The sequence below is a fragment of the Artibeus jamaicensis genome, unplaced genomic scaffold (genome assembly GCF_021234435.1).
Source record: "Artibeus jamaicensis isolate MK-2021 breed Jamaican fruit bat unplaced genomic scaffold, CSHL_Jam_final contig_477, whole genome shotgun sequence".
In the NCBI taxonomy this organism is placed as follows: Eukaryota; Metazoa; Chordata; class Mammalia; order Chiroptera; family Phyllostomidae; genus Artibeus; species Artibeus jamaicensis.
The window spans coordinates 8,324,175-8,346,359 of record NW_026521854.1 but is presented as its reverse complement, the minus strand read 5'-3'; the positions used below and the strand labels follow the sequence as shown (position 1 = coordinate 8,346,359).

The window sequence follows — 22,185 nt, the reverse complement described above, 5'->3', positions numbered from 1 at the left end:
CATACTCATGAGCACTGGCTCCTTTGGGCAGCCTCCCTTATTGCTTGGTGTAAAGGCACTTGCAGGTCATTTTTAAAAAGATTTTATTTATTTTTAGGGAGAAAGGAAGGGAAGGAGAGAGGGAGAGAAACATCAATGTGTGGTTGCCTCTTGTGTACCCCCTATTGAGGTCTGGCCTACAACCCAGACATGTACCCTGACAGGGAAGCAAACCAGTGACCCTTTGGTTCACAGGCCAGCACTCAATCCACTGAATCACACCAGCCAGAGCACTTGCAGGTCTTTTTTTATCCACGAGCAGAAGTTAGAGTCTGAAGCATGATGTGCTGTGAAAAGTCAGTATGTGGAAGATTAACATTCCAACTCCCCACCTAATAAACCTCTCCAAAACAGAGTGGCTTAGAACTATAGGATGTCCCAATTCTGTTGGTGCTCAGCCAGATGATCCTACTCCATGTGGTGTAGTTTAGTTCCCTTGTATGGCGGCATTGAGTTTCCTGGGACCAGAAAGTTCAAGGTGGCATCTCATCCTCGAGATTTCTCCATGTACTCTTTCATTGGCCCACACAGGTCACATCACCCAGTCCATGTTTAAGATTGTGAAGAAGCCTCTCTGGGCTGCTTTGTGTAGGACTGCTTCCAGACTAGGAAATATTCCAGTGTTCTTGGGTTTTCCTGCACTTAATCTCTACCCTAAGCAGAGGGCATATTGCAGAAGCCACCTTTCAAAACCCCAGAGGGAGATAAGGAGAAACGACCAAAACTGAGAGGCAGGCAGCACGAGTAAATGGCTGTGATTGAAATCACCAAGGCACTGGTTCGTTGGCACAGGATGCAGGCACTTTTCCACAGCCTGAATGTTAATAAAAGCAAATGAGATACAATCCAATTGACTAATCAGGGGTCACAACTACAGAAATAAAACACGTGCTTTTCGCTCAGGTTCAATGGAGCGTGGTTTTCAGATCATTCCAGAAGATAAACAGGCAGGCTTTTTCACTGACAAATGCTGACACTAAGGTGACAGGCAGTGAGTGTTGGTTAGGCTTGATTGCCACTCAGGATTTGTTTGCCCTCTTTCTAAGTAACCTCCCCGTAAAATGTATCACAATTGGCGACTGCATATTTGTTTCCTGGTCTCCACCAGAATAGTTCCATAGGGCTGGGCCCAACATGGATCCAGCAGGGGGATCTCTTACCTACCTAACTAAGCTCGTAGGTCGGAGTTCCCAGCTGCCAAGTTTCCAGCGCCCAGCTAGGCAGGTGAAGGGTGCCAGTTTATCAGTTGGCTCCGCCCTACCCCACCCCTCTGTGTCTCACTTCCGGGGTGATTTAGGTGGGAGTGGGAAATAAGGTCTCATTGGGCGTATTGCGCCTGCGCATATTCCGTCCCGCGCCTGCGCATTTCTAGCAGCTCCTCCCCAGACCGGACGTAACGGTCTCCGCGAGGCTCCCGGGACCGGAAGTGGAGGCGAACGGTCGCGGGAAGTGCCTGGCCTTCCTCAACGCCCGGCAGTTTTTGCGGTCGCCACCACTCTCGGCCACTGCCGAGGCTTCCCGCAGCCGTCATGTCCGCCAGTGCCGTTTACGTGTTGGACCTGAAAGGCAAGGTACGGAGGGCTCCCCACCCTCTCCGTTGCCAGGCAACCGGCGAGAACCTAGTCCCTGGGGACCAAACCTGTTGCTGGGTAACCGCCCAGTGGGGCCCACCCTGGTCCTGGGCAAAAAAACCGATCGGTCTAACCCTGGTGCTTGATAACCGGTCTGCCCAATCTCGCTTCTACTGTGAGCTGGGGTCTCAGACCTCCGTGTGGGCCGCAGGGAAGGCAAGCCGAAGCCTGCTTTGGAGCCAGACCTAGAACAGAGCGGCTGCGCGACCCTGGGCCAAACGTGGTGAGGCGTGTCGGGACCAGTGTGTCCTCGGGCGAGACCCTCCCCCTAGGACTACTGCAAGCTTGTGTTTATCTGGCTGTTTCTCTGTGCCAATCTCTATGAGTTTATTAACGTTCGTTGTGACATTTAAGTTACAGGGGTTAGGCGAGGTGGGTGAAACTGAGGCACGGAGAAGTAAAGTAACACAACCCATTTAAGGTCACACGGGTCGCAGAGAAGTGGTAGGTTAAGTGAACCCAGAACCATTTGTTTATTCAGCTGATAATTTAAGGAGCACCTCCTAGGTGCCAGACAGGGTGCTAAGCCTTGGGCGAGCAGACCCAGGTGGAGCTCACAGTCTGGGGGAGAGGGACACTGATCTCAAAAAACCTCAAATAAATGTAAGTTGCAGTAGTGCTGCAATGAGGGTAGAATAGGGAGACTCAGCCTCAGCTGGGGGTCAGGGAAGACCCCCTGGAGGGAGTGACAAATCTGAGACATGAAGGAGGAGTTGGACATAACTAGGACCCAGGTGCCTTTTCTAGGAGTATCTGAGAAAGCTGCTTAGAGGGCTCTCAAATCCTTTTAGAAGGGTCTGCTGCCTTCCCTCTAGTCTGTTCTGCTGGATGGAAGGCAAGGGAATGTCTGGCCCCTTGCATCTGGGAGCAACAAGAAGAGGCCCAACAACATTAAACTTTAAGTTCCAGGTCAATCAGTGAGAGAACCGTGGATGTCGGGCCAAGGGGCAGGCAGGAGTTAACTCAGAAGTAGGGGAAAGTGAAGTTGAAGTGGCTGCTGCTTCCTGTCCTACTCCCCACCCCAGCACTTTCCCAGAGTTCCTTGAGTGGGTTTCCTGCCTTGGATGCCACCCAGAATCAACAGCCGGTGATTCCCAGTACTGGGCTTCCTTCCCCAGTCTTCTTAGAGGCAAGGAAAGACACAGGGTATGCCAAGGCTGGGTGGGTGCTAGATGGGGCCCTAGGGCCTGGTAGCATATGTTCTTGCTTCCACCTTAGCAACTGGGTCCCCAGGGGTTCCACAGACTACCTGTCACAGCTCACTTGTTTCTTCAGCAGACATTTCAGCAGTGCCTAACATGCACTAAACCCTGTGCTGACCATCTCACCGTGACTGTGGAGTTATGGCTGAGGTCAGAGCTCAGTGGTATGACAGCAGGTGCCGTCACCACTCTGGGCTCGCAGTTCATACTAGCACCCATGAGCTTGGAGGCCTGGCAGGAGAAGTACAAGGGTCCAGATAGTCAGGTCCAGTTAGCCATATGGCATGGACAAGGCCCGGGGTAATGCAACTACCCAGCCTCAGTTTGGGCTGGAGAGATGATTATGGTGCTTCTGAGAAGAGCTAGAGAGGTGACCAGCTGGCAGTCAAATGGGCAAGAAGGCATTGCAGTGGGCTCAAATGGGCTGCAGTGGGCCCCCAGAAGTTTTGGGTAATGCTGGAGTGTGGAGGATGGCATGAGGAGGACAGTGGGTGTTGAGGATGTCCAAACAGGAAAGAGGGCCAATTTGATCTCAGGAGCCACCACAAGGACATGGTAGCCCAGGAGAAGCGTGGTCAGTCCTTCCTTGTGGGAAGCCCCTGAGGCAGCTGTCGTGTCATTTACTACTTCACTCCCCACAGAGTGTGTGCTTTGAAAGTTTGTCTCCTGTGTAGACTGCATTTAAACCAAAATAAGGTCATAGCACATCAAGAAATTCACAACCAGTCTCTGGCCCGGTTGCTCAGTTGGTTGGAATGTTGTCCTGTGCACCAGCAGGGTTATAGGTTTGATTCCAAGTCTGGGCACATCTGTCTACCCCAGAACCTCTGATCACCAAGGAGACCGGCATGGCCATACTTAGCTGACAGAAAGCTCTCCATGACACTTCTCTGCCCTTACCTCTTTTCTTGCTCTTCTGTAGCTTCTGACCCCACTACCACTTCCTGCTCTGCAGGCTCCTGCTGGCCTCCAGGTCAGTGGACTCAGTTTTCCTCCCGTTTCTCTCCCTGGCTTCCAGCCCCTCCTCTCCTGCCCTCCCCTGGGGTGTTGTCCCTCAGGCTCGGGCCTAGGTGCGCCTCTCGTGCTCTCCTCTCCTTGGTCTGGCTTTGATTCATACCATTGTGCCTCTCACTCACAAATTCATACTGTAGTCCAGAGCACTCATCTGGACACCCACCAGCCTGTGTGGGCCACCATGGAGGTCCCCCAGCAAACACAAACTCACCATTTACCAAAACGAACTGCCAGTCCCCTCCCCCACATCTGCTCTCTCTCCCTCTCTCCCCGTCTCAGTGAGAGGCACCGCTCTCCAGCGAACTGCGCACACTGGAGACCTGAGCATTGTCCTGGCCTCCTTTTCCTCAACTCCACGTACTGCACAGATACTTACCAAGCAACTGCCACGGGCCGGGCACTGTTCTGGAGGGTGGGACACAGCAGTGAAAGAGTTGGAAGTGGTGGCTGTTCTCAGGGACGGTTAGACTCTGGTAGAAGCTATAGGCAATAATTGAGGACACGAATAAATGTATTCAGTATAATGCAGCTGTGGTAAGGCTGGTAAAGGTGCACTAGGGTTGGGGGTAGAGAGGGGTGGGATGTGCTCTCTCAGCCGGAGCAAGCAGGGAAGATTTCTTGGAGAAAGTGCCATCTGAGCTGAGGCTTGAGAAATGAGAAGAGCTGCGCCAGGGCATTTCGGGCAGAAGGGGTGTATGTGCAAAGGCCCTGAAGCTGGAGCAGATGTGGATCGCTCAGAGACCAGCGAGGGGGCCGGGATGGCTAGAGTGGGGTGAGCCTGGATCTATTGCAAGTGAAGTTGCATGAATGTTCGTGTCTGAACCTTCCCACAAAGAGTACGGTTTCACTTCCCTTACGTAAATACCTGAGAGAGGAACGGCTGGGTCGTAAGCTGGTTTAGCTTTGTGAGGATCTGCCAGACTTGACTGAAGTGGTTGTCCCATTCTTCGTTGCGGATGTCACGTATCGAGACCCCCAGCCTGTGAAAGAGAGAGGCAGGAGAAGGGCTTCTTCCCGGCCACAGGGGGTTTCTGGCAGACCCCCAAACAGGTGCCCTGACCCAGGCAGAAGAGCAGGGCGAGGCAGCTTGGGAAAGGCTCTGAGGAGGCCTGCAGTGAGGGTCTACAGGACATCGTCGGACCAGGCGTCTCCTGAGTAATTCAGTCCTGGACCCGTGGTCCACATCCCTTCCCACCAGGAGTGCGAAGAACGCCACCAGCCCCTGCAGAAGTTCACTTGGGAAATGCTCTCCTGAGGAATTCCCTGGGGGTAGCAGTGAGGTGGCCTCCATCTCTGCCCTTTGACAGAGGTGTGATTGGGGTCCCCTGAGGGAGGGAAGGTGGCATGTTTCACCCCTAGGCACTCAAAATGAAAGCGCCGTCCCTGTCTTCCATCCCGGCCCAGGTGCTCATCTGCCGGAACTACCGAGGTGACGTGGACATGTCGGAAGTGGAGCACTTCATGCCCATCTTGATGGAGAAGGAGGAGGAGGGGATGCTGTCGCCCATCCTGGCCCACGGGGGTGTCCGATTCATGTGGATCAAGCACAACAACCTGTATTGTATCCTTTTGCAGGAGAGCCCCCAGGGGATTCCTTGGTGGGTATGTACGTGTGCACTTGTGCACACATGCAGCTGAGAGCTGCCAGCCCCTGCCCTGTCCTGGCCCACAGCTGGCCCGGGTATGGCAAGGCCATGAGGCCTGGCCCTGCCCTGCTCTCCTGGAGCTCCCTGCTGCCTGGGGAGATGGACAAGGGTCATGGGTGTTAGAAGAAGAGGGGGTGTGATGGAGACCTCACCTGGTCTGGGGATCCAGGAAGGCTTCCCTGAGGAGGTGACATTCTAGAGGAGACCTGCAGGAATGCAAGGCACTTGCCAGCCAGAAGAGTGGTCAGGCCCAAAAAGCACTAGGTCTGAGCGAAGGCTCTGCCAGGGAAAGCGAGGCTCGTTCCATAACCTACGGGGTGGGTGGCTGGCTGGACCATGGAGAAGGGATGTGTGGTGGGAGTGAGGCCCCAGTGGTCACCAGGGTGCATATTGCAGGGTCTCGTAGGATATCACTTTAAATATGATGGGAAGTGAACAGCTAGGGAAGGGCTAGGGGAGGCTCTGAGCCCCAGGGTCTGCGAGGTGGCGGCTCAGGCCTCTGAACGCTCCTTAACTGCAGCTGCCATGCAGTGGTCGCCACCTCTAAGAAGAACGCGTGTGTGTCACTGGTATTCTCTTTCCTCTATAAGGTGGTGCAGGTGAGTCCAGCCACAGGCCCCGGAAGGGTGTTGGTCACCCTGGCTCTTGTGTGCCTCCCCATAGCAGCCACCCAAGAGTTGCAGCAGCCCCAGGGAGTTCTGGGGCTGAAATCCCAGAAAGTGGGCTGGGGGAGCTCCAGGTGTCCCATGTATGGGATTCGACAGCCTTAGCTGCCCCAGCCACCCACCCCTCAAGTCCTAATGAGGAGAAGAAAGTGAACAGGAGAAGGTGGGGCTCAGGGCAATCAGGGGTGCCCCCAGCCTGGAAGGGATAAGTATGCCCCCTAGCTGGCTGTGGAAGGCTGGAGGCTGGCCAGCAGAGAGTCAGGGCTCCGAGAGGTGAGGTAAGCAGAAGGGCAGAGCCAGGCTCTGCTCAGAATCTCCCGGGAGGCTCTCAAAGTAGAGGCCTGCTGAGGCCAGCCGTGGAGAGAGCTGACACACACCAGGCCCAGCGAGATAGGCAGAGAGAGCTGCACATGCAAATGCCCTGGGGCAGGAGTGCACGTGGTACGGTCAGAGAACCTCAGGCAGGACAGTGTGCCCAGGACACAGGGAGCAAAGGACAGAGTTTGGGGCTGAGGTCAGCAAGGTTGGCGGGGCTGGACCATGGTGGACATGGGGGTGGCATGCACGGCCTAGTGAGTTCAGACTTTAGTCCAAGTGTGATGAGAGATGGTGGGGGGGCTTTAAGCGAAGCCTGCCCAGACCTGATCCGAGTTAAGATCGTCTCTGGCTGCTGAGTAGAGAAAGAATGTGTGGGCAGCAGGAAGGCCAGTGAGGAGGTTGCCGCAGCTTCTAGAAGACATATGGAGGGTCCTGGTTGAAGCTGGAATGAGGGGTTGAAGAAGGTGGAGAATCGAACCCAGCAGGCCCAGGGTGGGCCCAGGAAAACTTTTATACCTCCAGTGGTACCCCGTGCACGTAGCTCAGGAGCCACCTGTGCTAAATCTTGGGGACCCTGGGCTGGTGGTGAGGACGTGGAGGGGGGTGCAGGGTGGGAGGAGAGCCAAAAGCAGGCCTGCACTGTGGAGCAGTGGCACGTCGCAGGCAGGGCCTGGGACTGGGGAAGTGAGAGGGGAGAGTCCTCCATTCTGGAGTGTCTGGCAGTTCTCTCTACTTTGCTGACTTGCCTTTAGCATCGGTGCCGATGGAACATCTTCCCTTAGCATTCTTTCCTTGAGCAGCCTTCTTATTTCCTATGGAAACAGGGAAGATAAATCTGTCGGCATAGCTATATGGACTGGCAGCTCAGGGAGGCTGGAAATGTCCAGAAACACCACTCGTCCTGTCCCCAGTGGCTCTTGGCTCTCACTTGAGTCACCTCTGTGACTCAGAGGCCAAAGGTGGCAGTCACAGTGGGGATTAAAGAGAAGCTGGCTGTCAGGGGAGGAGAGTGGACCATGGGGATGGGGACACAGGCATCTGCCTGCTTCTCAGGCAGCCACATTGCTGCCCCCGAGTCAAAGGTCTAGTCCATAGTATGTCACCATGACTAGGAAATGGGCAAATGCAGCTTGTGGGCAAAAGGGCTGTTGTCTCTGGGCCCTGGGGTGTGAAGGGCAGCTGGGTTTGTGCAGGTGTTTTGCCTTCTCCGTCCTTCCTCTCACCCATCCGCCTCCTCCCGCTGCCGACACACAGGTGTTTTCAGAGTACTTCAAGGAGCTGGAGGAGGAGAGCATCCGAGACAACTTTGTCATCATCTATGAGCTGCTGGATGAGCTCATGGACTTCGGCTACCCCCAGACCACAGACAGCAAGATTCTGCAGGAGTGAGTGGGCAGGCTGGCGGGTCTGGGGTGGGAGTCACAGCAGTGCACAGTTTGGGATCCTTTCCCACGCCGCAGCCCTGCGTAGCAGGAGCATTTCCCTGTCACTGGGTCTTTATTTTTCATCTACTACGGTGCGCTCAATGCTTGGTGTAGGGAGTTGGTTGCCTGCCTTTGTTCTCACTGTCACAGAGGAGATGTGATAAAGTACCTTCCTTCTCTGGAACCCTGCCCTTCACACAGTGTCCTCCGTGGATTAAGCACTCCCTGTGGGCCAGGCCCTGTGTGAGCATTTGACATCCGCTCAAGTCACCATCCTAGGTGCTGCTTCCCACAGGGGGGCAAAGGGATCTTGCAGAAGCCGAGTAACTTGCCCACGTCTCATACCTGTTGCTCCCCACTTGGCAGCGGGACCACCAGGTTACTCTCCCAAGGGGGTCAGTCCGCCCCTGCACACTAGCAGTGGTTGTCTTCATTACGGTTGTCTCCTTGGACCCCCCAATGAATGTTCTGTGCTGATTGTAACAGGTTTGTTGGTTTTTTTAAATTGTAAGGTATTCCTTGTAAGGTACTCCTGAATTTAAATAGCTACCAGTGAAACCAGAGCCTGCCTTTTCTGGAACCTGCTACAGTGAGGGGCTGTTTTCAGGAACAGCAGTGCCTGGCCACCTTAACGCTGAGCATGGTCCCACAGGTACATCACTCAGGAAGGCCACAAGCTGGAAACAGGGGCCCCACGGCCCCCAGCCACTGTCACCAACGCAGTGTCCTGGCGGTCCGAGGGCATCAAGTACCGGAAGAACGAGGTGTTCTTGGATGTCATCGAGTCTGTCAACCTTTTGGTGGGCTTCCTTCTTTTTTACTTTAAAAAAAAATTATGTCTTCTCCATGATTGTTGTAAAAGCAGCTGGTCTTTTAAAACTAGCAAAGCCCTGAGAAACGTTCAGGTTCCCTGTGGTCGATCAGCGGGATTCGATTGGCTGCTCCCCGCGATGTGAGCTCATTCCGTCTTCATGGGTTTTTCTCACTTAGAACCAACACAGGAACATTGTTATTTTGTTTGTTTGTTTTGTTAAACAGCATGTAAAGTTAGGGAGTGAAGGACTCCGTAATCAGAAAGCCCGCCTCGCTTAAGAATTCATTGTCATCCTTTAGGACTTCTTTCTGTGGGTACGTAAACAGATGTTCTTTTTCTCTACAGCTGAGAGTGTAAGGTGTGGTTCTCCAGCACCTTGTTTTTTTGCTGGGTGGGTTGTTGTTTTACTGTTTTGTGTATCCTTGTTTTTTAAAAAATTATTATTAGGTAGAAGTGACCTGTGAATTTTAGGGTATGCACGTAATTGCCCATTACCATTGTCAGGGGCACTGAGGAGCTGTCACCTGAATGCCTCCCTCTTGCCTCCCCCTGCTGGTTGCGCCCTCCTGCTGGTCTCCAGCCCTGGCAACCACTGATCGGACCTGTGTCACTGTAGTTCTCTCTCTGAGGTGGTCGTATGAGTGGCACCCTACAGGATGTGACTTTTTGAGTCTGGCTTCTTTCACTCGGCATACAGCCTTTGAGGTTCATCCACATTGCTGTGTTTATCGAAAGTTTGTTTCTTCTTGTGTTTATTTCTACTTGTATTCTGAACCACCACGTGTTTATGTGTTCACCCACTGAAGGGCATCGTGCTGTTTCCGGTGTTTGGCCTTTGTGGATAGAAGTGCCTTAAATATTTTGTGTGTGGGCTTAGCGGTGTGCAGAAGTTTTCATTTCTCTAGGGCAAATACCAAGGAGTGGGATTGCTGGGTCTTATGGTAAGTGTGTATTTACTGCTACGAGAAACCATCAGGCTGTTTTCCAGAGTGGCCCCACCATTTTGCACCACGCCCCCAGCCCCATAACGTATGAGAGTTCTGGTTGCTTCACATCCGTGATCAGCACTTTTATTTTTGTCCCCCTAACATGTATGTAGTGGTACCGTCATGGCTTTACTTTGCATTTCCCTAATGGCTGGTGATGGTGAACTTCTTTTCATGTGCCGCCTTGTCACCCGTGTGGCCTCTTTGGAAACCTGTCTCCTCATGTCTCTTGAGCATTTTTAAACTGGGTTTCTGTTTTCTGATTATTGAGTTTTGAAAGTTCGGTATATAATTCTTTTGTCAGATATGTGATTTGCAAATGTTTTCTCCCCTTCTGTTGCTTGCCTTTTCCTTCTCTTGGCGGTGTCTTTTACAGAGCAAAAGGTTTTAATTTTTAGAAAGTCTTACCGATTTTTAAATATTGATTCTAAATTTATTTCTTCACAGTTTTACATTTAAATCTATGATCAATTCTGAGTTAAATTTCACATAAGCCATGAGGTTTATATTCTTTATTTCGCACATAGCCCAGTTTTTTTGCAGTTGTTCTAACATAATTTTTTGAAAGGTTTCTCTATTGAATTCCTTTTGCATTTTTGTCAAAAGTCAATTGGCCGTAATCTATGCAGGACTGTTTCTGGACCGTCTGTTCTGTTCCGTTGATCTGCTTGCCAATTGTCTTGATAACTGTGACTTCATAGTAAGTCTGAAGATCAGATCATGTGACTCCCCCAACATTCTCTCTCTTTTCCCAAAAACTATTCAGTGCCTTTTTATAGCATTTTAGGATCAGCTTGCCTATATCTACAAAGAAGTCTGCTGGAAGTTGGTATTATGTTAAATAATTCTATTATTCAGTTTGGGGGAGAATTGTTATCTTTAGAATATTAAGTCTCACAACCCGAGAAACACTGTTTCTCTATATACCGGGTGGGGGGAAATAGGTTTATAGTTGTGATTATGGAAAATAATACAACGATTAGTAAATAATACAAGAATAGACTCTGTTTTCTACAAACCTACTTTTGCCCCCTCCTGCACTTAGGACATCTTTGATTACTTTCATTAGTATTTTGTAGTTTTTGTCATGTATTGGGTTGGCCAAGAAGTTTGTTTAGTTTTTTCCGTAAAATAAAAGATAAATTTTCATTTTCACTAATAACTTTGTTGGTTTGGATATTTTGAGTGTGTCGGTTATCTCCTGCTATTGGCTTCTAGTGGGCAGAGGCCGTGCTGCTGCTAAACATCTTCCAGTGCTTAGGACGGCCCCACTGCAAAGAATTATTTGGCCAAAATGTCAGTGGTATCCAGAAACTTCGCATACCACTTTTGACACATTCAGTTAGTCATAGCACCTTCTCCATACATTGCACAAACCCTTTTTTTGTGTTTCAGTTGCCTTTTTACCTTTCTTGAAATAGTAAAACACAATACGTCAAAAATGTTGCACTTCTCCCATCTTCAGTGTTAAAATGGCCGCACAAAAATTCACCAATTTTGTGTGTGTGTGTGTGTGTGTGTGTGTGTGTGTGTGTGTTTAGTGCATGCTGATATGACAGCTGTCACAATACACAATGCAACACAGTTGTTTTGAATGAAGTTAAAGACAACTAAGCGCTACTAGAGTTATCGTACGGGAAAAACGTAATGGATTTTTTGGCCAATCCAGTACATGTATTATTAGATTTATACATAAGTATTTCGGTTTTTGAAGCTATTATAAATTGGGTTTTTCCCTTTTATTTGGTAGAATTCACCAGTGAAACGATCCGAACCTGGAGATTGCTGTCTCAGAATAGTTTTAATTCCCAATTTCAGTTCTTTAAGTTGGTCCGTTTCACACGGGGGGGAGGGGCACTGCCCCTTCTTGGCTCCTCCCGGATCCTCCTGCCAACCTTTCCTGTTTCCCGGAGTCGCCAGGGCCTCCCCTGCCCGGGTTTTGTAGTTGAGTTTGGTGGCAGAGGGACACTAGCCGACCCTGCCCCACTTGCGGTCTGCCTGTCTTCCCATCGGAGGTGGCCCCCCCTCCACCGTTTGGGTGGCCTGGGAGGACTGGGCCGGTCCCGGCATGCAGTCCACTCAGGTGTGCCCAGTCTCGCTGGGACAGACAGTGCAGAAGTGCGTGTGCCCGTGTGTCCTTAGGCATGCGTTTGGACATCTTCCTCATGTGGGTGGTATTTGGAGGCTGAGTTCGCAGACGTGGCGTTGTGGGGAGTGCCTCCCAGGGAGATGCTCCTGGTGGACTTAACGTAACTCTCTTTGCCTTCTTACTTTTTAAGTCAAGGGACAAGGTGGTGGCCTCTCTGTGCTCCTGTTCTGCCTGAGGACCTTGGTCTAAATTATTTGTTGAGCCCAAAACATGGTCCATCTGGCTCTGTAGCGTCCTGGGTGGAAAAGCAAATCCCAAGAGCAGTTTATAAACTGCTGCATGAGAAAGTGTGAAGGGTTCAGAGGGTTTCGGGGCATGTTTTGGGAGCTGTGCCCAAAGAACCCTGTTCCTGCATGCACTGAGGCAGCACGAGGCAGGTGTGGGCATCCAGGCACGTTAGAACGCCTCATCCTAAGTGTGTTTGCAGAGCTGGCTGCTGAGTCAACATCAGCCTCTGGATTCCAGAAATCTAAATGGAGTGGTGTACTTAAGCAGCCAGTCCTCAGCAAACATCTCCTCCGTGCCCACTCTGCGGAAGGCACCGGCTTTGGGCCGGCTGTCAGCTGGGAAGGCCTACCTGTCCTGATGGCTGCCCACAGGGCCAAGATTGGCCTCATGGGCTCTGTGGCTTTTGGTCCCCACTTCCTGGGCCCTCCTCCCCAGCATTCGCAGCTTCCCGTGTTTAGTTACAGAAGGCTGTGCAGCGCCAACTCCCCAAGGAGGAAACAGTCCCCTAGAGAAGGGGAGCTAGGGGCTGTCACAGTCACGGGGAGCACGGAAGACCCTTGGAGTAAGGCAGGTGGGAGTGGCAGCCAGCCAGAGTCTGCAAAGTGAGGACTTAAGTCTAGGCATGCTTGTCAAGTGCCTCCTGCCCTCAGGTGCTATCCCCCTGCTGGCCCAGAAGGGAGCGGCTTGCATAGCCCCTCACTAGAGAGCGGATGAGATGGCAGTGAGGGCTGGTGAGAGGCAGAGGAGGCGGCAGCTGCTGGCACATGAGGTTGGGGAGCTGCCTGCTGGGGTGAGGACAGTGAGAGGCCTGTGGCCAGAGTGTGGCAAGCAGTGGAGGTGACGGAGCCACAGTCTGCAGGGCCTTCTGTCCTGTGCCTTTCTCCAGGCCTCCGTCTGCTGAGCACCTTAGGTCTCTGGTCCCATCAGAGCAAAGGGCTTTTGTGTGGGCACGTCACATGGTGCTGTTGGGACCCTGAGGTTAAAGACTGCACAGAATCTCCTGCTTCTCTGCAGAGATGGGCAGCTCAGGCCTTCCGCCATGTGAGTGTGCCTGGTGTCCCTGAGGAGTGGCCCGGGCAGCCCCAGACTGCTTGCTGGTGTGGACGTGGCCTTGTGCAGAGTGGAGTTCCGGGGTGGTGCTTGGGACTGTGGTTGCAGCTCCTGCTGGCTAGCAGCTCCGTTCCTGTGGTTCGTGACCCCACCCTTCGTGCCTCAGTAGCCTTTTCTCTAAAACGGACTTGGGGAGAGCAGTGCCAGCGGCCTGGGGCAGTCTCACTGTGCCTGTCAGCCTGTTGGGAGTTTTTACATGCGCTCGCAGATGCTTGCTTGTAGGCACGTGAGTTACAGGGTTGCTCAGGCCATAGCCCTGCCCCACAGACTGGTGAGGGTGCCAAGAGGGTGCCTGGTGCAGAGGAGCTTTTCAGTCCGCGTGCACGCTGCGATTCTCACTGTTTAAGTGCATTACTATTTCGGATCCATGGTCATCTAACTTCAGGGCAGTCCTGGGGAGCCCAGGGGGGTCAGGGCTCAGGAAGCTCCATCTTTAACAAGCCCTCAGGGGTGGGAACCCAGGGACCTCCCCAAGCCCCACGTGGACAAGCTTCCAGGTCTGCCCTGGGGCATTCGGGGCTCCTCCAAGGGCATGGTGCGTGGGGGAGCCCTCAACAGCTTTCCAGGCCCAGTCACCAGGCTTGTCCTTGAAGGAGGCGCTCATGTGATTTGGGGCATAGAGTGTGGGGCCCACAAGTGTCTGCCCTGCTGACCCAGGCAAGAAGGGTGGATGGCGCAGGTGCGGCCCCCTCAGCTCAGGGGACAGTGAGGAGGGTGTCGCAAATGGATGTGGGTGGGGGAGTCACGCAACATCTGGGAGTGGGGGGGCAGTGGCCTATGAGCTGCAGCCTCCCCTCACACCCGCCTCCTCCCCTCAGGTCAGTGCCAATGGCAATGTCCTGCGCAGTGAGATCGTGGGTTCCATCAAGATGCGGGTGTTCCTCTCGGGCATGCCCGAGCTGCGTCTGGGCCTCAACGACAAGGTCCTCTTCGACAACACGGGCCGTGAGTTCCTGGGCCATGGGGGCCCTGGGCACAGGGCAGGTCTCACCCTGCAGGGGGCTTCATCCGGAGTTCAATTCAGAGCTGAGGGAGTGTTAATCTGAGGGAGGGAGCACAGTGGGGCTCAAGCACAGGGTTTAGAAATATTTTTACATCGTTTATAAGGCAATGGTGAAAATAAATTAATACCTAGAAATGACACCTGGAATTAATAGGAGGGACCTGGCCTGGAAGTAGGACCTCCTGTGGTAGGGCAGGGCCAGAGCGGCCCTCAGGGGTCCAGATCACTGGGGCTTTGTGTTTGCAAACTGGGTCACCCACCTCCTGGCCTGCCAGCATCGCGGGAGCGGCATCCACCTGGTCGTGGTCACATCCTTAGCAGCAGTGGTCAGGGCCTCTTGGGCACTAACCTATCAGAGCAGCTCCCCTCCAGGGCTGGGTTTGGCCCACCTGGCCCTCTGTGTGGTGGGAAACCAAGATAGGACGAGGGCCCAGGGACAGAGGGGGCCAGCACCCTCGTGAGCCCGGAGGTAGCACCATACATCCCCAGCTGGGTTTGTTAGTCGTTCAACAAACATGTCCTGAGCAGCCACCCTGCCTGGTGACTGGGTGTGAACCAGGCCAACCAGCCCTGCCCTCGGCATGAGCCCCGTGTCTAGGTGGGTGGTGGGGTCTGCAGGGGATGCAGTGGGGAAGGTTGTCTCAGAACCAGGCCCCTTTGGTGTTTGTGACCTAAGATGCTCTCACAGATCTGGGGGCAGCTCCACCCCACCAGGCGTGGGCCCCGGGCAGTGGGAGTGTTGCTGGGAGTGACCGGAGGCCTCAGTTCTATCCTGCCCTGACCCCCACCTCCCCTCAGGCGGCAAAAGCAAGTCAGTGGAGCTGGAGGACGTGAAGTTCCACCAGTGCGTGCGGCTCTCCCGCTTCGAGAACGACCGCACCATCTCCTTCATCCCGCCCGATGGCGAGTTCGAGCTCATGTCCTACCGTCTCAACACCCACGTGAGTGCACCAGGCTCCTCTCGAGTGGGGCTGACACTCACCACTGGGCAGCAACCATGGAGGCCCCGGGGTGGGGGTGGGTTCCTGCCTCCTGCCTGTGGTGGGGACAGTTGCTATCCAAGATGAGTCTCACGTCCATGAGGTGACACCCAGGGTGGGCGCAGGGGCTCCCTGGCCCCAAGAACCCTGGGTTTGAAGACCCAGGCTCTGTGAGGGTCCAGGCCCCCTTGGCACCACTACCCCTTCCCGGGAGCCTGACCAGTAGGGCCCACGATGTGCTCTGAATTTTTTTTCCTTTTCTTTCTCCACCCTGGCATAGACACCCTTGGCATCTCCCTGCTGCCTGGGCCTCTGGGTGACTGTGGGCTCCTCCGAGAGCCCCGGGCAGCAGTGTGTCGAGCTCACACCTGGGCTCGCAGCTGGGCAAACGGCCCTGTGCCTGGGCCCCTGGCTCCGCTCTGTGAAATGGCCAGGTGTGAGTGCCACGTCTGCTCTCCCGACAGGTCAAGCCCTTGATTTGGATTGAGTCAGTGATCGAAAAGCATTCCCACAGCCGCATTGAGTACATGGTCAAGGTGCGTGTGTGTCCTGTGGGCAGTCAGCCCCGGGGGCAGACAGCCCTTCCGGGTGAGGGTGTTCCTGTGTCTCCGCCTGTCCTGGGCCTTTGGCACAGAGGTCTAAGCGAGGCTGGAGTGGCCATGACACTCAGTGACTCCCGTCCCGGCCCGTGCCTGTCATTCTTGCTGCCTCACTCTGAGCTTGGATTCAGGAGTGGGCCAGGGGCACAGGGAGAAGACGCACCGCCCAGGTACTGGGTGTGGCCACCAGCCTTGCTGATGCCTGGCAACAGCCTTGGCCAGGTGTCTGGAAGGTTTCCGTCTGCCAAGCGGAGGCTCTGTCACCCAGGGGACCCTCTGTGGCCCAGGCCGGCCACGAGGGCACAGAACTTGTCCCAGCAGGCCTGGCTGGGCCAGAGGGAGAGAAGGGGAAGCCCAAAGGCCAAGGGAACAGGAAGGCAGAAACAACTTTCAAAGTCAAGTGTAGGGAGAATCTCAGGGGCTCAGAGAGGGTGAGGGTAGTATCTGAGAGTGGGCAGTGGGCAGCTTGGGGGAGTGTCCCACAGGCCAGGCCGAGGGGCGCTCGTGGGCACAGGATGGTGGGTGAGGCTGGTTCGTCTTGCTCTTACCCTTCACAACCTTGACCACGTGGACCTGTTCTCTAGGCCAAGAGCCAATTCAAGCGGCGGTCAACAGCCAACAACGTGGAGATCCACATCCCTGTGCCCAATGATGCCGACTCGCCCAAGTTCAAGACAACAGTGGGGAGTGTCAAGTGGGTCCCTGAAAACAGCGAGATTGTGTGGTCCATCAAGTCCTTCCCAGTACGTACCGTTCTCAGTGGGGCGCCCCTCCAGACCCCTGCTCACATTCTACCAGCTCCCTCTGCCCCGGCAGCGGTGGGATACCCCCCACGCCTTGAGCTGGGGCGCAGGGCTAGGATCTCCACCTGCGGCTTCTGGGGGAGTCGGGAGGAAGGGGATAGAGAGCTGAAGAGCTGGCTGGGCAAGGAGGGAAACTGGAGCCTTCTGGGAAAGCAGAGGCTGGCTTGGCTTTGTGCACCCCTCGCCACCTTCCTCTTCAGCATCTGTGCAGTCTCCCCTCCCTCCCTCCTCCTTTCTGGCTCTCTGGCACTGCGGCTGGGACTCAGCTTCCCTGGAGGGGGGCCAGCTGCCTTGAGGCCAGAGCAGCACGGGTTTCGGGAATCCGGCTCCAGGAACAGGTGGCACTTTGTGCCCCGTGCCTGCGCTGCCCACTGGCGAGCCTGCCTGGCTCGTGTTCAGCGTGGGCTTCCGAGCACGGTGCCCAGAGAGCCTCAGAGGCGGGTGTGCACCTGCACCGACTGCATCGTCCCCGACTTCAGAGACGCAGGCTCCTGGCCCGTCACTGCGTCCCCACATTCTCCTCTGTCTGTGGCCCTCAGTGGGGATTGGGGACGGTCCCAGTGAGTTAAAGAAGTTGGGTGTGCAGCCTTTCCAGTGCCTTACTTTGTTTTATGTTAGTGATTTCCCTCACAACTAACTACATTACAGAAAATGTAGGGAAGGAAGGGGAGGAAACAGACTGCCGTCCTGCCACCACGTGCGGTTGCTGGTCGCCTGTTGGTGCGTTTTGCTCTGACTGCCTGCGCGTTTCTGCTGGCCGCTGCGAACAGGGAGTGGAAGCCTTCTGGTCTCTCTGTCACAGGCCCGTGTCAGAGGCCGTGTCCAGGCCGCTGGCTGTCTTCTTGGTGGTCAGGTTTGTCAGCAGTATAGCATCGCCCAGAGGCGGTAATGACCATCCTGGGTTGCGGGCCATTTCCACTGTTAAAGCAGCATTTGTGTTCAAAACCACAGCGGGAGATCGGGAGAGGAATCGCACGGTGAGCTGCCGGGCAGGAAGAGCCCGCGGCCGGGGGCCGGAGCCGACCAGCAGGGGCTGCGCCTGATTTTGTAGCCCGTGGCTTGTTTCGGTCTAATCTTTGAAATTTTCATTTGACTCTGAAACCTTTGAAGTGGTTTTCATGACCATAAAACAAAATTAAATCAAAATGGGGAAGAACAGTGATTCCTAAAGTCAAAAGCCAAATGAATTTACCGGTGTATCAAGTTGGGCCACCACACAGAGATGAAGTACTGCAGGTAGTGTACCCCAGGGACAAAAAGAACTGCGAAAATAGTCTTAAATACGTCCGCATGTGTGTAGCCTTCCCCATCTTATTGTTCTCCACATCACCAGTTTGACACGCAGTTTGATTCAGGGTTGGCTTTTTTAATTCAGCTTTAAATGTGTAAAATATTTGTGGTTCAAAAGTGAAAACTATTAAAAGGGGGGGAACAGAGGAGGCCCAGAAGTCTCCACCCCTTTCCCTGCCTCCCCTTCCCATTGTGGAAAAGCATTTGTGCTTTAACCTTCCGAAGTGTCTTTGGTACAAAGAAACAAATATAAATGGAAACATTACTATTTCTCCTCTTTTCTTACCAAAAGGAGGAGAAATACTGTTCTGTCTCCCTTTTTTCCTCCTAGCCTTTTGGGAGAAATGGTTATGTAAGATTTTCCTTGTTCTTTTTTTTTCAGCTGCATGGTATTCCCCTGGGTGGCCCTTTTCCCGTCCTTATTCAGCCAACCCCCCACTGAAGGGCATTTCACGTAGTTGCCGTCTCTGGCTCTAGGGGGATTGCGTTGACGATTGACCCTGGGCCTAAGGCATGGCTTACTTGTCGGTGTGGCTTCAGAGTCCGTGCCAGAAATGAAATCACTGGCTCAGCGGGGACCCAGTTCGGAGCTTTTGTTGGACCGCCCTGATTCCCCGTGTGCAGTTTGGATGCCGTCAGTACCGTCTCTGCCTCGCCAGCAGAGCTGTCAGGGAGCTTTTGCTCCATGCCATTTGCCACTGCAAACGAGAGGACGTTCTTTTCCTCAGGCCTCTGGGCCGTTCGTGTTTGTGTAGCAGCAGCTGCCTCTGCTCGTTTTCCTGTGCGATTCACTCATTTTCTCCTTAGTTTCCATGGGCTCTTTGTATGTGGGCAAGGTCAGTACTTTTTTAAAAATGTGAGTTGGAAATGGTTTTTCTCAGTGTGTTTCTCTTTTGACTTTGCTTCTAGTGTTTTTTTGCTGTGTAACCTTTCTGGGTTGCTTCTTCGTGTTATTATTGTTGTTTATCATAGTCAAGGTTTTTAGTCTTTTTCTTTTGTTGTGTCTTTCAAGTAATGCTTTGAAAGGCTTCTCCACTTCATTCTCAGTTATAAAGGGATTCACTCATTTGCTTCTAGAACCTCTCCAGTGGCATTTTTTTACCTTAGATTCCTGTCCTTGCTCCGAGCTCCATCCCTAGAGTCATCGCCCAGTGATGCCCTCCTGACACTGGGCACGTGGGGTTCTCTTGGACTTTTATCCCTGGGCAGCCCACACCTGTGCCCTTCCTTCCCAAGGCCTGTTGGTTTCATTTGTCTTGAAGCAATTAGTCTTCTTCCACCGGGAGCTTGTGAAACTAACTTTCTCTTGATCCTTAGAATTCAGCAGTTTTGCTCATCTCGGCCTCCAGTCTGGTGGGGCAGCCCCTGAGGCCTGGGGGATAGCAGACATGTATGAGAGGGGCCAGGGTGCCTGCCAGGGGTCTGCCAGCCACACAGGAGAGGGCTTGGCGGCCAGGTTGGTGGCCCATGTTCTTCAGGGACAGCTGCTGGTTGACCTGGGCCGGGGCCTGGGCCTGACCATCCCCACCCTGTCTGCTTTCCCAGGGCGGCAAGGAGTACCTCATGCGGGCCCACTTTGGCCTGCCCAGTGTGGAGGCTGAGGACAAGGAGGGCAAGCCTCCAATCAGTGTCAAGTTCGAGATCCCCTACTTCACTACCTCTGGCATCCAGGTACGAGCCCGGGGCTGCCGGGGCCCAGGGCAGACATGGACAGCGGGGACTCAGAGTCAGTCCAGGCCCAGAGGGTTGGAGGTAACACAGCAACACAGTGAGCTTGGAAAAGGGCTCGCGTCAGCTGGCTGCAGCCCCGCGCCTGTCCCCGGGCAGCCCGAGCCCCAGCAAGAAGGGGCCCGTCCATGCTGCCTACTCAGACCCTGCCCTGTGCTTCAGCTCCAAGCCCAGAGATTTGCTCAGCCACCGAAGCCAGAGTCAGCCTCTGTGTCCATGTCCACCAACGTGTCCCTGTGGGGCTCGTCTTCTTGGCCACCTCCACGGGAAGCCTCCCAGGGGAGGAGAAACCTGGGTCCATCTCCAGAGTCTTGGAGGGGCCACACATCGGGCTCTTTGCCCCATCTCTTAGTTAAAAGAGGCCCCACTCTCCCACAGCCTTGCCCTGCCCGGCCCCGGCGGGGGGGTGGTGATGACTAAGGGTCACCAGGAGGGGGCAGCATGCATGCTCAAGGCTCCGGCACCTGTATTCCAGGTGCGCTACCTGAAGATCATTGAAAAGAGTGGCTACCAGGCCCTGCCGTGGGTCCGATACATCACTCAGAATGGAGGTACGTGCAGCTCACGCGTGGGCCGGGGTGGGGTGCTAAGAGAGTCCCCAGTGGCCAAGTGGCTGCCTCCAAGGGAGTGTCCCCAGCATGGTGCTCATGGACACCACCCTCCCGTCTCCTAGATTACCAGCTCCGGACCCAGTGAGGGCTCAGTGCCCCACCCTGGTGCAGGAGCGCCTGGCGGAAGCATTGGACGGCCTGTCAAGCCCACCGGAAGGAGGACACCCTGACACTGGCCACAGCCCCTGCTCTGCCAGGAGACCCCTCCCTTCTCCAGGCACACCTTCTCTGCCCTCACCACTCTTGTCTTCAAAGCCCCTTCTCCCAGAACAGGCTCGTCTTCCAGATGTCCCGTCTCCTTGCCCCCAGTTGGTGTGGGGCAAGGAGGCGTCACCTCCCCGCACCAGAGGTCTCGTGCACCCTCCAGGCCGCTCAGTCCCAGGTGCCACAAAGGTCGGGAACTCTCGCCGGGTGCTGCCCTTGTGCCGACTGTGTGCTTCTGAGTCTCTGGCGCTTTGTCTTCTTCCTTCGTTGCTGTTTACGTGAACCCTGCTGTCCGCTCTCACTCCTTGTCCTGAAGCTCCAGGCGGCACTGAGTGAGGGTGGGACCCCCCTCCTCGGCCCCCTTCCACAGTGGGGGCATCCTCCACTTGGGGAAGAACCCCAGCACTTTGGCCCCTTGGGGGCTCCTGGCCTGGACCCACAAGCTTCGGTGAGGCACCTCCCCAGGGCCAGCCTGTGCCACACACTGCTGCCACTCAGCCACACCAGTGTTTGTCCCCCCTCGGTGGGTGCAGCGAGGGCCGCTGGCCTCAGAGGGCACAGGTCATCGCATCTGTGCTTGGTCACCCCTGCCCCGTCTGCGTTTGTGTAATAATTAGATTAAATTTCATTAATTAAACCCTCTGCCTGCCTTCCCTCGAACGCACTGTGGTACAGGCCCCCAGGGTGACAGAGGCAGGTGCGGGCTCACACCACCCTGTGTGTGGCCTTGTGTGTGTCGCCAGGTCCCAGCAGCTCTCCCCCACTCCCCTCCCCAGCTGGAGGGAGCAGTCCGCGGACAGCAGGGCCATGGCATTGGACCACCAGGGTGTCCCTTCCTGGGGGGCGCACAGGCAAGTTCTTTCCCTCTCACCCCCAACCTGCAGAGTGCTAACAGCTTGCCCCCATTTGTCCCCTTTCTGATGGACTTTCTCAGAGTGTGGTCCTCATACCAGCAGCATCAGTATCCCCTGGGAGCTCACCAGACAGATTCATGGGCCCCCCTGACCTGCCAAGGTGGTGTTGGGACAGGGCCCTTGTGGCAGGTGCACGGGCCAGGAGTGCCTCATTCTCCCTCTGTGGGCACCACGCTCACACTCACTGTTCCTCTAACACTGGCAGCCCCGTCCGCCCTACCCCCTTGCTGGTAAGTGCTGTGTTCCTTCTCCCATATCTTCCAGCCCCACACTGCTCAGCCCAGGGCTCAGGTCATGAACTTGGGCACCTGTGATGCCCCACCCGCACCCACATCCTCACCCACAATAGCCTGACTGCCCCCCCAGAGGCCCCTGGCTGATCTTCCATTCTCACTGCCATCCTCAGAGGCCAGGGTCCAGCTTCCAGTGCCCCTAAGGGGCAGAGTGGTCCACAGTGTGGAGCAGACCCTCTGCTTGCAGTGAGGTTTGGGGCACTGACTGGCAAGAACACGGTAAATACACAGAAATGCATAGAATAAGGTGAATATGCACAGCTGAGCCTATAAGGAAGGGGAAATCCACAGGAGCCTAAAATTAAGGAAGCAGACACCAAAGCAGCAGCATGAGCTGGTGCTCTTGGGAGCCTAGGAGTTTGGATTTAAGGACCAGGATGGGTGGGACTTAGGGCCTGCGGAGTTTGGTGAAATGCCATGGAGAGCCCTGCACAGCTGGACTCACAGTAGGAAGGCGGGCTGACTAGGAAAGCTGCCTACCGTCTCACACTGCGAGTCCGTGCTTTTTACTCTGGGCTGGAGAGCTGGTAGAGG

General features: G+C 54.6%; 1 protein-coding gene across 2 annotated transcripts; it reads left to right on the top strand.

Annotated features, from left to right (window-relative positions):
• Window positions 1-1,441: 1,441 nt before the first annotated feature.
• AP1M1 (adaptor related protein complex 1 subunit mu 1) lies at window positions 1,442-21,086 on the top strand. 2 transcript variants are annotated; one of them, XM_037141929.2, is made up of 12 exons: window positions 1,442-1,610; window positions 5,291-5,447; window positions 6,064-6,131; window positions 7,770-7,900; window positions 8,592-8,739; window positions 14,045-14,171; window positions 15,028-15,170; window positions 15,674-15,745; window positions 16,393-16,551; window positions 19,447-19,572; window positions 20,105-20,180; window positions 20,303-21,086. In XM_037141929.2, the coding sequence occupies exons 1-12, from the start codon at window positions 1,569-1,571 to the stop codon at window positions 20,323-20,325; spliced, it is 1,272 nt and encodes a 423-aa protein (XP_036997824.1). In that variant the 5' UTR covers window positions 1,442-1,568; the 3' UTR covers window positions 20,326-21,086. The 2 variants fall into 2 exon arrangements, with proteins under 2 accessions (XP_036997824.1, XP_036997825.1); XM_037141930.2 differs by lacking the exon at window positions 1,442-1,610 and adding an exon at window positions 5,119-5,195.
• Window positions 21,087-22,185: the final 1,099 nt, after the last annotated feature.